The sequence below is a fragment of the Salvelinus namaycush genome, chromosome 4, assembly GCF_016432855.1.
Source record: "Salvelinus namaycush isolate Seneca chromosome 4, SaNama_1.0, whole genome shotgun sequence".
Lineage (NCBI taxonomy): Eukaryota > Metazoa > Chordata > Actinopteri > Salmoniformes > Salmonidae > Salvelinus > Salvelinus namaycush.
This window is the reverse complement of record NC_052310.1, coordinates 80,381,880-80,397,768: the sequence shown is the minus strand read 5'-3', so window position 1 is coordinate 80,397,768 and position 15,889 is coordinate 80,381,880. Positions and strand designations below refer to the sequence as shown.

The 15,889-nt window shown below is 40.1% G+C and overlaps 1 protein-coding gene across 1 annotated transcript in view; it reads left to right on the top strand.

Moving 5' to 3' along the window:
- LOC120046020 (neurexin-1a-like) overlaps positions 1 to 15,889 on the top strand; it is a 683,076-nt gene that overhangs the window by 44,155 nt on the left and 623,032 nt on the right. The window contains exons 2-3 of the mRNA XM_038990933.1: positions 9,222 to 9,239; positions 11,928 to 11,957. Of these exons, the coding sequence (XP_038846861.1) occupies positions 9,222 to 9,239; positions 11,928 to 11,957 (48 nt within the window). The remainder of the gene's footprint in view (positions 1 to 9,221; positions 9,240 to 11,927; positions 11,958 to 15,889) is intronic.

Genomic DNA, 15,889 nt, shown 5'->3' with positions numbered 1-15,889 from the left:
CCAGCAATGCAGGTGTAGAAGCACGGTGGCTAGGAAAAACTCCTTAGAAAGGCCAAGACCTAGGAAGAAACCTAGAGAGGAACCAGGCTATGAGGGGTGGCCAGTCCTCTTATGGCTGTTCCGGGTGGAGATTATAACAGAACATGGCCAAGATGTTCAAGTGTTCATAAATGACCAGCATGGTCAAATAACAATAATCACAGTAGTTGTCGAGGGTGCAGCAAGTCAGCACCTCAGGAGTAAATGTCAGTTGGCTTTTCATAGCCGATCATTGAGAGTATCTCTACCGCTCCTGCGGTCTCTAGAGAGTTGAAAACAGCAGGCCTGGAACAGGTAGCATGTCCGGTGAACAGGTCATGGTTCCATAGCTGCAGGCAGAACAGTTGAAACTGGAGCAGCAGGAGGGGTCAGGAGACACTGTGGCGATACCCCCGGACAGGGGCCAAACAGGCATACTTCCAAAGTTGTGGCAAAATGGCTTAAGGACAAGAAAGTCAAGGTATTGGAGTGGCCATCACAAAGCCCCGACCTCAAGCCTATAGAAAATTTGTGGGCACAACTGAAAAGCGTGTGCGAGCAAGGAGGCCTACAAACCTGATTCAGTTACACCTGCTCTGTCAGGAGGAATGGGCCAAAATTCACCCAACTTATTGTGGGAAGCTTGTGGAAGGCTACCCGAAACGTTTGATCCAAGTTAAACAACTTAAAGGCAATGCTACCAAATACTAATTGAGTGTATGTAAACTCCTTGTATGTATCATAACAAAAAAGTCTGAAATCACAAATGCTCATATTCCTGCCATCTTTCTGAGCGATACAAAATTAATCTGTACAGTCCAGGTGAGACAAAACTAGGACCTGTAGGACCTGCCTTGTTGATAGTGCTGTTAAGAAGGCAGAGCAACGCTTTATTATGGACAGACTTCTCCCCATCCTAGCTAATGTTGTATCATTTTTTTTACCATGGCAGTTACAATCCAGGATTACTCCAAGCAGTTTAGTCACCTCAAGCTCAATATCCATATTATTTATTACAAGATGTAGTTGAGGTTTATGGTTTAGTGAATGATTTGTCCCAAATGATTTGTCCTACATTCAGTGTACAGGCTACAGAAAAGCAATATTGTTGTTGATTAAACACAGATGTTCTATGCAAGGGAAGTGGCCATGTGATGTGAAGCAGTTGAAGAAGTGAAGAGGTAATGTTATGCTCCGGGAAGAGATATGTACTGTATGCGTGTACTAGCTAGCGGTCTGACTATAATCACGGGCTCTACATGTCACTATGTCAAGCAGCACATGTAGAAGATGTTGTTTGCTCAGGACTGGGAGCTGGGTAGAGTGTATTGTTGTGTGGTATTAACAGTACAATGACAGTATCGCTGCTTCATCAAAGGTATTAGGGAGGTTTATTCCTCTGCCTGGATTATTAGACAGCCAGCTGCGTAGATTTGGAATGGGCAGTTTTGTGTGTGTGTGTGTGTATGTTGAACATGTTGAGGGTTGGTGTAAATGGTATCTGTCATAACATCAACCCTAGTTTGAATCGTTGTTAGTTGAAAGGTACTGCACTAAAGGAACACCCATATGATAGTAGCCTGTGTAGATTTGGGAAGGGTAATGTCATGTTGTGTGTGATGGGGGGTATTATGGTGATATCTGTCATGAACCTTAGTTTGACAAGAGGTTGTTGCTAAACACTACAGTTGAGTCTTCAGCTCTATTCAATTCCGTATCGCGGAGGTTCAGCGTTACAGCGTGACTGAAATTTAAAGGCAACGTTCCCGCGTTAGCCAAGACTGCATTCACGGTAAACGCTGTATATGTCGGCTCAATCGGGAACTCCTTTTACATTTATATCAAGTAATCTGTAACGCTTCAGCGATCCAGACTGAATAGAGCCCTTCATTTGGTTATTCAGATAGTATAGTTAACATGGAATACAGTATAAAGGTCATGTTCAACAGTTTGGGTCAGAAAATGAAACTACTGGTATGAATTAAGAATTTTAAGTTCAATTTAAATTCAGTATGGAATTGACTGAAACCATGGTTTGAACATACATAGCTTGGCAGTAAAGAAACACGATTTGAACGTACATAGCTTGGCAGTAAAGAAACATTATTTAAACGTACATAGCTTGGCAGTATAGAAACATGATTTGAACGTACATAGCTTGGCAGTATAGAAACATGATTTGAACATACATAGCTTGGCAGTATAGAAACATGATTTGAACGTACATAGCTTGGCAGTATAGAAACATGATTTGAACGTACATAGCTTGGCAGTATAGAAACTTAATTTGAACGTACATAGCTTGGCAGTATAGAAACATGATTTGAACGTACATAGCTTGGCAGTATAGAAACATGATTTGAACGTACATAGCTTGGCAGTATAGAAACATGATTTGAACGTACATAGCTTGGCAGTATAGAAACTTAATTTGAACGTACATAGCTTGGCAGTATAGAAACATGATTTGAACGTACATAGCTTGGCAGTATAGAAACATGATTTGAAATTACATAGCTTGGCAGTATAGAAACTTAATTTGAACGTACATAGCTTGGCAGTATAGAAACATTATTTGAACGTACATAGCTTGGCAGTATTGAAACATGATTTGAACGTACATAGCTTGGCAGTATAGAAACATGATTTGAACGTACATAGCTTGGCAGTATTGAAACATGATTTGAACGTACATAGCTTGGCAGTATTGTGACGACCCTCCCACTCTGTCTGCCGAATTCTTTCTCTTTGCTCTTGTTATCCTTAATAGGATGTCGGTGGGCGGGGCTGGGAGGGTCGTCAGTGAAATGAGACACACCTGGGCTCGGGTGTGTCCCAGGATAAATGCACCTCTTCCCCATTCATTCATCCATGCAGACACAGACAGATTGTGGTTGTGGCATTTTTGTGGCTATTTGGTTTGTTTGCGTTGACACCTTTCAACACCCCTCATTATCACATGTATACACACGACCACTCACTTACACTACTGACTACTGATTAAACACACACCATTGTTAATTGTATTTACTTTACTTCAGTTAATAAATATATTTTGTTATTCTTTATCTCCACGTTGTCTCCCTTTTTGTTACGGGCGTCGAGCCGGTTCGTGACAGTATTGAAACATAATTTGAACGTACATAGCTTGGCAGTATTGAAACATAATTTGAACGTACATAGCTTGGCAGTATTGAAACATAATTTGAACGCACATAGCTTGGCAGTATTGAAACATAATTTGAACGTACATAGCTTGGCAGTATAGAAACATGATTTGAAATTACATAGCTTGGCAGTATTGAAACATCATTTGAACGTACATAGCTTGGCAGTATAGAAACATTATTTAAACGTACATAGCTTGGCAGTATAGAAACATGATTTGAACGTACATAGCTTGGCAGTATAGAAACATGATTTGAACGTACATAGCTTGGCGGTATTGAAACATAATTTGAACGTACATAGCTTGGCAGTATTGAAACATAATTTGAACGTACATAGCTTGGCAGTATAGAAACATGATTTGAACGTACATAGCTTGGCAGTATAGAAACATAATTTAAACGTACATAGCTTGGCAGTATTGAAACATAATTTGAACGTACATAGCTTGGCAGTATAGAAACATGATTTGAACGTACATAGCTTGGCAGTATTGAAACATAATTTGAACGTACATAGCTTGGCAGTATAGAAACATAATTTAAACGTACATAGCTTGGCAGTATTGAAACATAATTTGAACGTACATAGCTTGGCAGTATTGAAACATAATTTGAACGTACATAGCTTGGCAGTATAGAAACATGATTTGAACGTACATAGCTTGGCAGTATAGAAACATAATTTAAACGTACATAGCTTGGCAGTATTGAAACATAATTTGAACGTACATAGCTTGGCAGTATAGAAACATGATTTGAACTACTGTTAGCTTTAGTCATTGTCTGGATTATCTGTCTTGGTTTGTACTTATTGGCTGTTCCTAGACATTGTCCTAGGTTGCAATAGAGATTCCTTGACCCTACTTTTCTATTTCTTTAGATGTGTAGATTTTTAAGAGTGCATTGAACTACAGGGCTGGATGAATTCATTTTTATCAAAGTTAAATTACAGTAAAGCAGATTCCATTGGATGTGATTCTTATTTCAAAAAGTAAAGTGTGTTTTAAAATGACTAAAATAAGAGGAAGGGAAACACTGGAAACATAATAATAAAACTGTGATAAAATCATTGGACAGATTGTGGATCGAAAACCATTTTATTAGAATGACACATTCATCACAAAGATATCTGTTATCCTTGTCAAAATATAGTCACATTCTAACAATCCAAAGAACCCTCTCTCACCCCGGTGAAATGTTATAGAGGTATATCAGCAAACAGACCCTGCTTTTTACTTTTCTCCTCTCATCGCTACTGTTGTCACATCACCATGCCAGTTCAATGCCTGTTGCCACCCCAGAATGCGTTTTGAAGAGGCAGCGTGCTTCTCATCATCAAGCTATCCTTTTGTGAACAAAGTGCCCAATATTTCCTTACATGCCCATTCTAACAACTCAGACAGAGCTGCATATATAGCCTACACTCACTGTACGTCCACCGAGCACAGCACACTTGAACAAATGACAGACAAACATTTCCAACATTTCCTCGTATCATAACAAAATCACAAATCACATCAACTGTGATTCTCTTCATTATTACATCACTTGCGTCCTATTTTGTTCACAAAATGCTGCTGCTCTCACACTTTGGTTGGTTGGTTGTGGTGCATGGTGTCTGACTTGGAAGGGGAGCTGATGTGCTGGTAAGTTTCTTGGTCAATAAATCACTTGAATCGGGGCCTGAAACCATTGAGGAGAGGTAGGATACTTGTTTCATCTGATGGGCGATAGGAGCTAGGCTGTGTGGCCTTACGTCCAATTTGTAGGTATATCTACATGACGACACCGTACTTTCGGACGAAGAAAGGGCTCATTCTATAATAATCACTTATACTGTAAAATATCTTATATCTTATATTACTTATATCTTATATTACGTATTTATATCATATATATTGTATTACTTATATATATATAATATTACTTATCTTATATGACTTTTATCTTATATAACTTATATACTATATCTTATTTTACTTATATCTAATATTATATCTTATATCTTATATATTATATTGCTTATATCTTAAATCTTATACTACTTATAAAAACTCAGCAAAAACAGAAACTTTTTTTCAAACCCTTTTTCAGGACCCTGTCTTTCAAAGATAATTCGTAAAAATCCAAATAACTTCACAGATCTTCATTGTAAAGGGTTTAAACACTGTTTCCCATGCTTGTTCAATAAACCATGAACAATTAATGAACATGCACCTGTGGAACGGTCGTTAAGACACAGGCAATTAAGGTCACAGTTATGAAAACTTCGGACACAAAAGAGGCCTTTCTACTGACTCTGAAAAACAACAAAAGAAAAATGCCCAGGGACCCTGCTCATCTGCATGAACGTGCCTTAGGCATGCTGCAAGGAGGCATGAGGACTGCAGATGTGGCCAGGGCAATACATTGCAATGTCCATACTGTGAGACGCCTAAGACAGCGCTACAGGGAGACAAGACCGACAGCTGACCGTCATCGCAGTGGCAGACCATGTCTAACAACACCTGCACAGGATCGGTACATCCGAACATCACACCTGCGGGACAGGTACAGGATGGCAACAACAACTGCCCGAGTTACACCAGGAACGCACAATCCCTCCATCAGTGCTCAGACTGTCTGCAATAGGCTAAGAGAGGCTGGACTGAAGGCTTGTAGGCCTGTTGTAAGGCAGGTCCTCACCAGACATCACCGGCAACAACGTCGCCTATGGGCACAAACCCACCGTCGCTGGACCAGACAGGACTGGCAAAAAGTGCTCTTCACTGACGAGTCGCGATTTTGTCTCACCAGGGGTGATGGTCGGATTTGCGTTTATCGTAGAAGGAATGAGCGTTACACCGAGGCCTGTACTCTGGAGCAGGATCGATTTGGATGTGGAGCGTCCGTCATGATCTGGGGCGCTGTGTCACAGCATCATCGGGCTGAGCTTGTTGTCTTTGCAAGCAATCTCAACACTGTGCGTTACAGGGAAGACATCCTCCTCCCTCATGTGGTACCCTTCCTGCAGTCTCATCCTGACATGACCCACCAGCATGACAATGCCACCAGCCATACTGCTCGTTCTGTGCATGATTTCCTGCAAGACAGGAATGTCAGTGTTCTGCCATGGTCAGCGAAGAGCCCGGATCTCAATCCCATTGAGCACGTCTGGGACCTGTTGGATCGGAGGGTGAGGGCTAGGGCCTTTCCCCCCCAGAAATGTCTGGGAACTTGCAGGTTCCTTGGTGGAAAAGTGGGGTAACATCTCACAGCAGAACTGGCAAATCTGGTGCAGTCCATGAGGAGGAGATGCACTGCAGTACTTAATGCAGCTGGTGGCCACACCAGATACTGACTGTTACTTTGACCCCCTTTGTTCAGGGACAAGGGACATTATTCAATTTTGGTTAGTCACATGTCTGTGGAACTTGTTCAGTTCATGTCTCAGTTGTTGAATCTTGTTATGTTTATACAAATATTTACACATGTTAAGTTTGCTGAAAATAAATGCAGTTGACAGTGAGAGGACGTTTATTTTTTTGCTGAGTTTATTGTATGACTTATATCTGAAATCTTATATTACTCACATTACAAAATATCTTATATCTTAAATTACCTATATGTTATATTAATTTGTGCTCCTGAGTGGAACAGTGGTCTAAGGCACTGCAGCTCAGTGCAAGAGGTCATTGCAGTCCCTGGTTCAAATCCAGTCTGCATCACATCCGGCTGTGATTGGGAGTACTATAGGGTGGTGCACAATTGGCCCAGCGTTGCCTAGTTAAATAAAACAATTATATTACTATATCTTATATATTATTATTATATTTAATATTTTATGTTACTTATATCAGGTTTTTATTATATCTTATATTACTTATATGTTAAATCATATATTACTTATATTTTATATCTTATATTACTTATATCTTATATTACTTATATGTTATATTACTTATATGTTAAATCATATATTACTTATATTTTATATCTTATATTGCTTATATCTTATATTACTTATATGTTAAATCTTATATTACTTATATTTTATATCTGATATTACTAATATCTTATATTACTTATGTTAAATATTATATTAATTATATCTTATATTACATATTTTTTACATCTTATATTACTTAAATCTTATATCTTATATTACTTATATCTTATATTACCTTCATGTTGAATCTTATATTACTTATATCTTATATTACTTATATCTTATATTACATATATGTTAAATCTTATATTACTTATATCTTATATTACTTATATTTTGTATCTTAGATGTATATTTTTGGGATAAAAACATAAAACCATATCTTATATTACCTATATCTTACATCACTTATATACTTCTAAAGCTGTAGAATCAGAGTGCATGCCATTATTGATCTAATCTTAAAACTTTTCCTTCTAATAACAAATGTCTCCTTCAAATTCATGTCTGGTTAACCTTTCTAGGACACACGTTCCGCTAGCGGAACCCCCCCCCAACATTCCGCTGAAAAGGCATCGTGCGAAATTCAAAAATATTTTAGAAATATGTAACTTTCACACATTAACAAGTTCAATACAGCAAATGAAAGATAAACATCTTGTTAATCTACCCATCGTGTCCAATTTTTAAAATGTTTTACAGCGAAAACACAACATATATTTATGTTAGATCACCACCAAATCCAAAAAACACACAGCCATTTTTCCCAGCCAAAGATAGTCAAACAAAAACAGAAAGAGATAAAATGAATCACTAACCTTTGATAATCTTTATCAGATGACACTCATAGGACATCATGTTACACAATACATTTATGTTTTGTTCGATAATGTGCATATTTATATCCACAAATCTCGGTTTACATTGGCGCCATGTTCAGAAATGCCTCCAAAATATCCCGAGTAATTACAGAGAGCCACGTCAAATAACAGAAATACTCATCATAAACTTTGATGAAAGAAACATGTTTTACATATAATTACAGATACACTTGTTCTTAATGCAACTGCTGTGTCAGATAAAAAAAAAAAAACTTTAGTAAAAAGCACACCATGCAATAATCTGAGACGGCGCTCAGATTTAACAAAATTTCTCCGCCATGTTGGAGTCAACAGAAATTCTGAAATTACATCATAAATATTCCCTTACCTTTGATTATCTTCATCAGAATGCAATGCCAGGATTTCCTATTTCCACAATAAATTGTTGTTTTGTTCGATAATGTCCATCACTTATGTCCAATTAACAACTTTAGCTAGCATGTGTAGTACACGTGTCCAAACGCTGGCGCAGATGCAGGCAAACGTTGGATGAAAACTTCAAAAAGTTAAATTACAAGTCGAATAAACTGGTCAAACTTAGTAGAGAATCAATCTTCAGGATGTTGTTATCATATATATCCAATAACGTTCCAACCGGAGCATTGCCATTTCATGACTAGCGCGCGTGACCAGGAACTAGCAAGTACTGTAGCAGACTAGCTAACAACAGCTAGCAGACAAGCTAACAACAAGCTAGCAGACACACTAACAACAAGCAAGCAGACAAGCTAACAGCAAGCTAGCAGACAAGCTAACAACAAAGCAAACATAAAGCCATCCAGAGGGGGCATAGTAATCCACTCAAGGTTTAAACAAGCTAATAGTTTTTACAAATATAGCTGTGTCTTGTATCCCAGGTAGGCATATGATCAAAGACTTTTGATGTCATATATCACAAAACAGGATCCAGAAATGAAGACAGACACACTTTTATAGCCTATAAGTAGATTACAAAGAGTAGTAAATCATATAGTTGAACAGACATTGAACAAACAAAAGTCCTCTGCAGCATTGAAACCCCGCCAGTTAGTAGGGCTTCTGAATCACCGAGACCTCCCCTCTGCAGGGGTTGTCGATGAAGTACAAAGTAGGGCACTTTGCATGTGATGTGTGTTGCCTTGCATGGTTACGACATGCAACGGCCCTGTACCAGTCTGCATGCTGCTTAACGAATGTCTTCCTTTTCCTCTTTCTCCTTCCGCCCAATCGTCCGTCTGCTTGCAGAAGACAACCGTGTTGAAGGTGGGTATTCAATTTTCTCTTTTCTTTGTCATGGTTTTTATCATCTTTCCTCTGTGATTTATTCACTGAAACCATGCTGTGGTTCTCATGGCTTAAATCACTCCTAACATACTGTATGTCATGGGGAAGTGGTTTTAAAATGTGCTACTGAAATGGTGTTAAAATGTGCTACTGAAATGGTAAGTCGGCTCCATATGTTTTTCTCATTTGCGGTTCTGGGTAGATGTTGTTGCAAAATGTGCTCGGTCATTGGTTCAGGAGAAACGCGTGGTTTGGGATAATGAAATGATGCTTTGGAAAAGTTAGCTGTTCTTAACTACACTCTTTATCATGATCCTGATGACAAAATGTGGAACATTCACTTATGTTGATGTAGTTGTTACTATTCTTGAAATCTCCCATAGATGTTAATGTTAATGAATATCAGTGAAAGTTTTGGCAAAAGTTGAGCTAAGTACAGTGCCTTTCGGAAAGTATTCAGACACCTTGACTTTTCCTCAAGAATATTACGTTACAGACTTATTCTAAAATGGATTAAATAAAAACAAATCCTGAGCAATCTACACACAATACCCCATAATGAGAAAGTGAAAACAGGTTTTTAGAAATTTTACCAAATATATAAAACTTGGAAACTGAAATAACTTGTTTAAATAAGTAGTCAGACCCATTGATATGAGATTCAAAATTGAGCTCAGGTTCATCCTGTTTCCATTGATCATCCTAGAGATGATTCTACTTGATTGGAGTCCACCTGTGGTAAATCCAATTGATTGGACAAAATTTGGAAAGGCACACACCTGTCTATATAAGGTCCCACAGTTGACAGTGCATGTCACAGCAAAAAACCAAGCCATGAGGTTGAAGGAATTGTCTGTAGAGCTCCGAGACAGGATTGTGTCGACGAACAGATATGGGGAAAAGTACAAACAAAATTCTGCAGCATTGAAGGTCTCCAAGAACATAGTGCCCACCATCATTCTTAAATGGAAGAAGTTTGGAATCTCTATGACTCTTCCGAGAGCTGGCCGCCCGGCCAAACTGATCAATTGGGAGAGAAGAGCCTTGGTCAGGGAGGTGACCAAGAACCCGATGGTCACTTTGACAGAGCTCTAGAGTTATGGTAGAGGGATGTGGGGATGTTTTTCAGTGGCAGGGACTAGGAGGCAAAGATGAACAGAGCAAAGTACAGAGTGATCCTTAATAAAGACCTGCTCCAGAGCTCTCAGGACCTCAGACTGGGGCGAAGGTTCACCTTCCAACAGGGCAACAACCCAAAGCACACAGCCAAGACAAAGCAGGAGTGGCTTTGGGACAAGTTTCTGAATGCCCTTGAGTGGCCAAGCCAGACCCTGAACTTGAACCCGATCTAACATCTCTGGAGAGACCTGAAAATAGCTGTGGCAGCGACGCTCCCCATCCAACCTGACTGAGCTTGAGAGGATCTGCAGAGAAGAATGGGAGAAACTCCCCAAATACAGGTGTGCCAAGCTTGTAGCATCATACCCAAGAAGACTCGAGGCTGTAGCCGCTGCCAAAGGTGCTTCAACAAAGTACTGAGTAATGGGTCTGAATACTTATGTAAATGAATACTTATGAATACATATGTCAATTTCAGTCTTTTTATTATAAATTAGCGTTGTGTGTAGATTAATGAGGGGAAAAAACGATTTAATCAATTTTAGAATTAGGCTGTATTGTAACAAAATGTGGAAACAAGTCAAGGGGTCGGAACACTTTCTGAAGGCAATGTATGTTAAGATGTGGATAAGTATTTAGGCTACCACTACACTGTCGAACTATGCCTTGGATCTCCCACTGGTTTGATCAAATATGTTTTCTGCAGGTTAATGTTGATACACTACATGACATAAGTTAATGGTTTGGAAGGGATAGGACAAACATTGTATGGTTTCGGCAAGCTGCGGGAAGTAGGCAGTAGTCTGTTCCCATTTACAAGGAGATAGTAGTGTCATAGTGAACAACTGGATACAACTTTAAAGAACAAACTCTGAACTAGTGTCTTTCATCTTTGCATTAAGGAGGGGAAAATGACCAGACCCTGCCCAATCAAATAGCTTTATATTACTGATAATATTATTATACAAATACTCTGTTTGGATCTTTGAAAGTGAACTTAGAAAAATGTGGATCCATTGTCAGAGATTCACATCGCAAAACCTTGTTAAAGTCAGGCTTTAGGGGTAGGTAGGTACAGCAGGTGGACCTGGTTGAGCATTCTGAGAGGATGCTCATCTTGGACAAACGGAACCTCAACTAACCCACAATTATTACTGTTAATTTAACTCTAGTAAGTCTGACTGATGACGCGTTGCAACCTCTCTCTTGGTTGGAAACATGCTCATCACCCTAACCCAACCTTGTCTGACTGTACCCTATCCTCACTCTCCGTCCCCCTTCACCCCTACCCTGACTCCCCAACAGCTCCCAAAATACCACAGGCATCTACCAGACACAGATGCCTGTCTGTCAGTTTGACCTACAGTAGGTTATGTCCCAAATGACACCCTATTCCCTATTATAGTGCACTACTTTGACAAGGGCTCATAGGACTCTGGTCATTCAGTAGTGGTCTATAAAGAGAATATGGTGCTATTTGGGAGGCAGCCCTAGCCTTTTCCGTGATCCCCTGTTTCTCTGCTGACTTTGCTCTTGTTTTCCTTTAAGGTCTGGCACACTTGATGATGGGCGACCAAGGTATGGGCTCTGTTCCTTTGGTCCCTCCCCCCTTGTGCTCCATACAAATACTTATTTTGCTGCTTCTCTTGCTGCTGGCTGGGGTACTCTGGGCTTTTAAAACTGCTTTTCAGATCTGCTTTGCAACAGTGAATGACTTGGTTTGGTTTGTTCATCCAACCGTTTGGTCTTGATCCCTCCCCTCTCCCCAATCATCATCTCAAATCAGCACATACTTTTCTTGCCAGTATGTTTCAAACTCATCTTCATTCTCATTGGCTGGCTGTTTCATCATGCCATCATACTGTGATTCATTTCAAGGTGATGATAAAAACCAAAACAAAACATGCTGAAGATAATGCATGATTGTGATGTAGCTACTATAGGACATCAGACCCCCTCTATATTACCATGGTTGCTGGAATGCTTTAGCAGTCAGACAGTGAGCCACAGTGAGTTAGATGATTGAAAACCTCGCTCCATTTCCAAGGCAGTCTTTCTTTGCATCCCAAATGGCACCCTATTCCCTATGTAGTGCACTACTGTTAACTAAGGCCCAGGGTGCCATTTAGGAAACTTCCCCTGACTCATCTTCTCCACAGCAGTCTGGTTGATGCTCATCTCCCAGCATGCAGTACTCAGTCTGAGCCGGAAATGAAATATTGCTCACTTGTACCCCCCCCCCCATACTGACACTCACACCAGCATTCCATCATGCCATCCTTTCTTCAATCTCGTACCTCATCTTGGATATGATATTCATCCCATTGTGCCTCTCTGTGTGTCCCCAACTGCACCTTATTCCCTATATAGTGCACTTATTTTGACCAGAACACTATATGGGGAAAGGGTTCAATTTGGGATGCAGCCACTCTGTGTTCTTCGGTCCTTCTTCCCTGTCTGTCAGTATGACCATGACACTTATGGCTGTCTTTCCTTCCTCTCTTCCTCCTCTTGTCTGGAAACTGCGTTCTACCATGGAACATTCCATCAACTATCCTAGGTAGTAAAGGTACTCTCTACACTTTACTTCCTCAAACTCCATGTAGTCACGACTGTCTCAAATCCGCTGTCTGTGGCCTTATATGGTAGTCACATGACAGTCTCAAGTTCACTGTCTGTGGCGTTATATGCTGATTTCATTAAGCATGTAAAGTCATGAGCATTATTACATTGCTTTATGTTGCTACTATTTAAAATGTATGTGTGTCACGGTACCCAAGGTAGGTTTCTGCTTTTACTTTGCTGTCAGCTCACACTTTTCGATGAGGAGTGGATTGTTTAATTTCTGCTTGATGCATTAAAACCATAAAGACATTCACAAAGGGGGGATATGTGATGTCCACTCCACTCTGCTTGTACCTAATGCCAGTGCAGCCCAGACCACCGTTAATGCTTAATCTTTTTCAACATATTGATGGGTAATGGGGTGTGATGAGTTAAAGGCTATATCTGGCCCCAGTGTCTGACCAACCTGAGTGTTGTGGGCAGCGGGCAATGGGCTGGGCACCCCATGGGCTGGGAAGCACCTTATCCTGGCTGGCTGTGCTGCTGTGCCGCTCTCCTCAGAGGGTAAGTGGACCTCTGATCTCTTCCCGTTTGCCTCTCCTACCCAGGGCTGAGGGAAAGAGAAGGTTGGCTTCGAAGGTCCCTACTGAGCATTCCAGGTAAACAGCTTTGCTTTGTTCATTTGATTCCTTAACAGTTGGATCATTGGATCATTCAAGACAAGCAGGTGTAAAGAGAAAGTCACCGTTTGGTTTGTTTGTTTCATCCATAGGAGTTATGTTATGTGACATGTCCTGCCGCGTGAGCTGGATTGACAGACGTCAATGAAAGACAATGTTCATATCTCAGCAGCTTGTAGATTTTGTGGGTGAAAATGTATATGTGGGTGAAAATATGAATGATCATTCAGTAAGTTATGAGTATCTGTAGGGATATGTCTATTTTAGGCATAAATGAGTTTGAAGGCATAACCTTTGACACTATAGGAATTGTGGGACTGTGAAATTCCATTCCTATTCTAAATAAATTATTTTCATGTTATCACCTGTAATCACCTGTGAAATTGTCAACAAGCTCTCACAGCCTCATGGCAGAATTCGCCGTTTATCAAATCAAGTGTTTAAGGTAAAGTTCAGACATTATCTTCACATTTTTAAGGTTAAGGTTAAGTTCAGGCATTAACCTTGGGATAGGCTTAAAACAAAAATATAAAAAACGACTCTTTAATGCTGGATTTGAACATGCAACCTTACGCACTAGAGGCAGATGCTTACTAAACCTACTTGAAGGTAAAAGCGCTCACTGTTGCCCTTAGTGGCCGGTTTACACGTCATCTCCCAACGTACTCAGACATGGATGGACGTCAAATACTGACTTGCATCACGGGTGACCTGGCTGAACACTGTAGCATTACTGTCTAAGTAAGCCAGGTAAGAGGTGTGTTTATGAAGATAAATGAGCATGATACAATGAATATTGAAAGTTAAATCAAATTAGTTTGTACAGGTAAGTAGACACCATATCCATAAATTCATCAAATGTATGAGGAACCATTTCAGATATCGGTGATTTGGATCTATCTTTCGATTGCCTGCAGTACATCAATATTTTTCACTGTGTATTTTAAATCTAGGTACATTACACACGATTGAACATGATTTGGATCTAAAACACACATAGAGTAGACATTTTGGACTTTCCTTTAATCACTCAGGGCAACAGTGCAAAGATCAACTACCCTTCACTAAGGTAAGTGCTATTTATTTGGTAATGGTGGTTCAGGTTCAGGTTGTGTGGCCGTTCATAGAGATTGGATGATTACATTTTTTAGCGCCCATCTTGTTTTGATCTGTTCTCTGGATATTGAAGAGGTCAAATTAGCTTTTTCTGACATTGCTTATACACATTATTTTCAACATTTTATTTGTTCTGCAAGTGTAACGGAGTTAAGAACGAACATTATGATCGCTCCACTGCTATCTTGAAATGTCACGGATGGAGCTATCCAATCGGTAAATGTTGAGTGGCTCAAGCCGTTGGAATGTTATCAAGGAGGGCGGTCACGTGTGTTGCAAAGCAGGATCACTGGTTTGAGCCCAGTATGGGGCAGTCGGACAGTGGAGGAAGCTAAGCTGTTAGCAGGCAATCCCTCTTGCCTGTAAAATGAATGAAAGGGTGCTTAGAGAGTCTGAGTATCTGCACTAGGAATGGGATGAGATTTCCAATGCTCAAGTCTGGTTGTAATAGCACAATGCTGCTTACATGAACCAAGCTATTATAATTATATATATTTTTTAAACTTTATTCATCTAGGCAAGTCAGTTAACAGATTCTTATTTACAATGACGGCCTACACTGGCCAAACACGGATGACGCAAGGCTAATTGTGCTCCGCCCTATGGGACTCCCAATCACGGCCGGTTGTGATACAGCCTGGATTCAAACCAGGGTGTCTGTAGTGACGCCTCTAGCATGGAGATGCAGTGCCTTAGACAGCTGTGCCACTCAGATGAAGGTTGAAAGTTTTTTTGTTGGGTTTTTGTGATAATGGTACACCTACCATGACATGTTTGTAAGACCGACACCTTGGCATCTTGCCGCATTTTAAGCAGAAAAATAACATTTTAAGGATATGTCAAGCCAAAACCAAAGAGTCCAGAGGTGTACTGTAAGTCTATGGCTTCAGAACTGTAGGATGTGATGTACTGTAGACTATACACATGGCTAGCTCATCAAGGTGTGTCGTACTGTAGACTATACACATGGCTAGCTCATCAGGACGTGACGTACTGTAGACTATACACATGGCTAGCTCATCAAGGTGTGACGTACTGTAGACTATACGCATGGCTAGCTCATCAGGATGTGACGTACTGTAGATTATACACATGGCTAGCTCATCAGGACGTGACGTACTGTAGACTATACGCATGGCTAGCTCATCA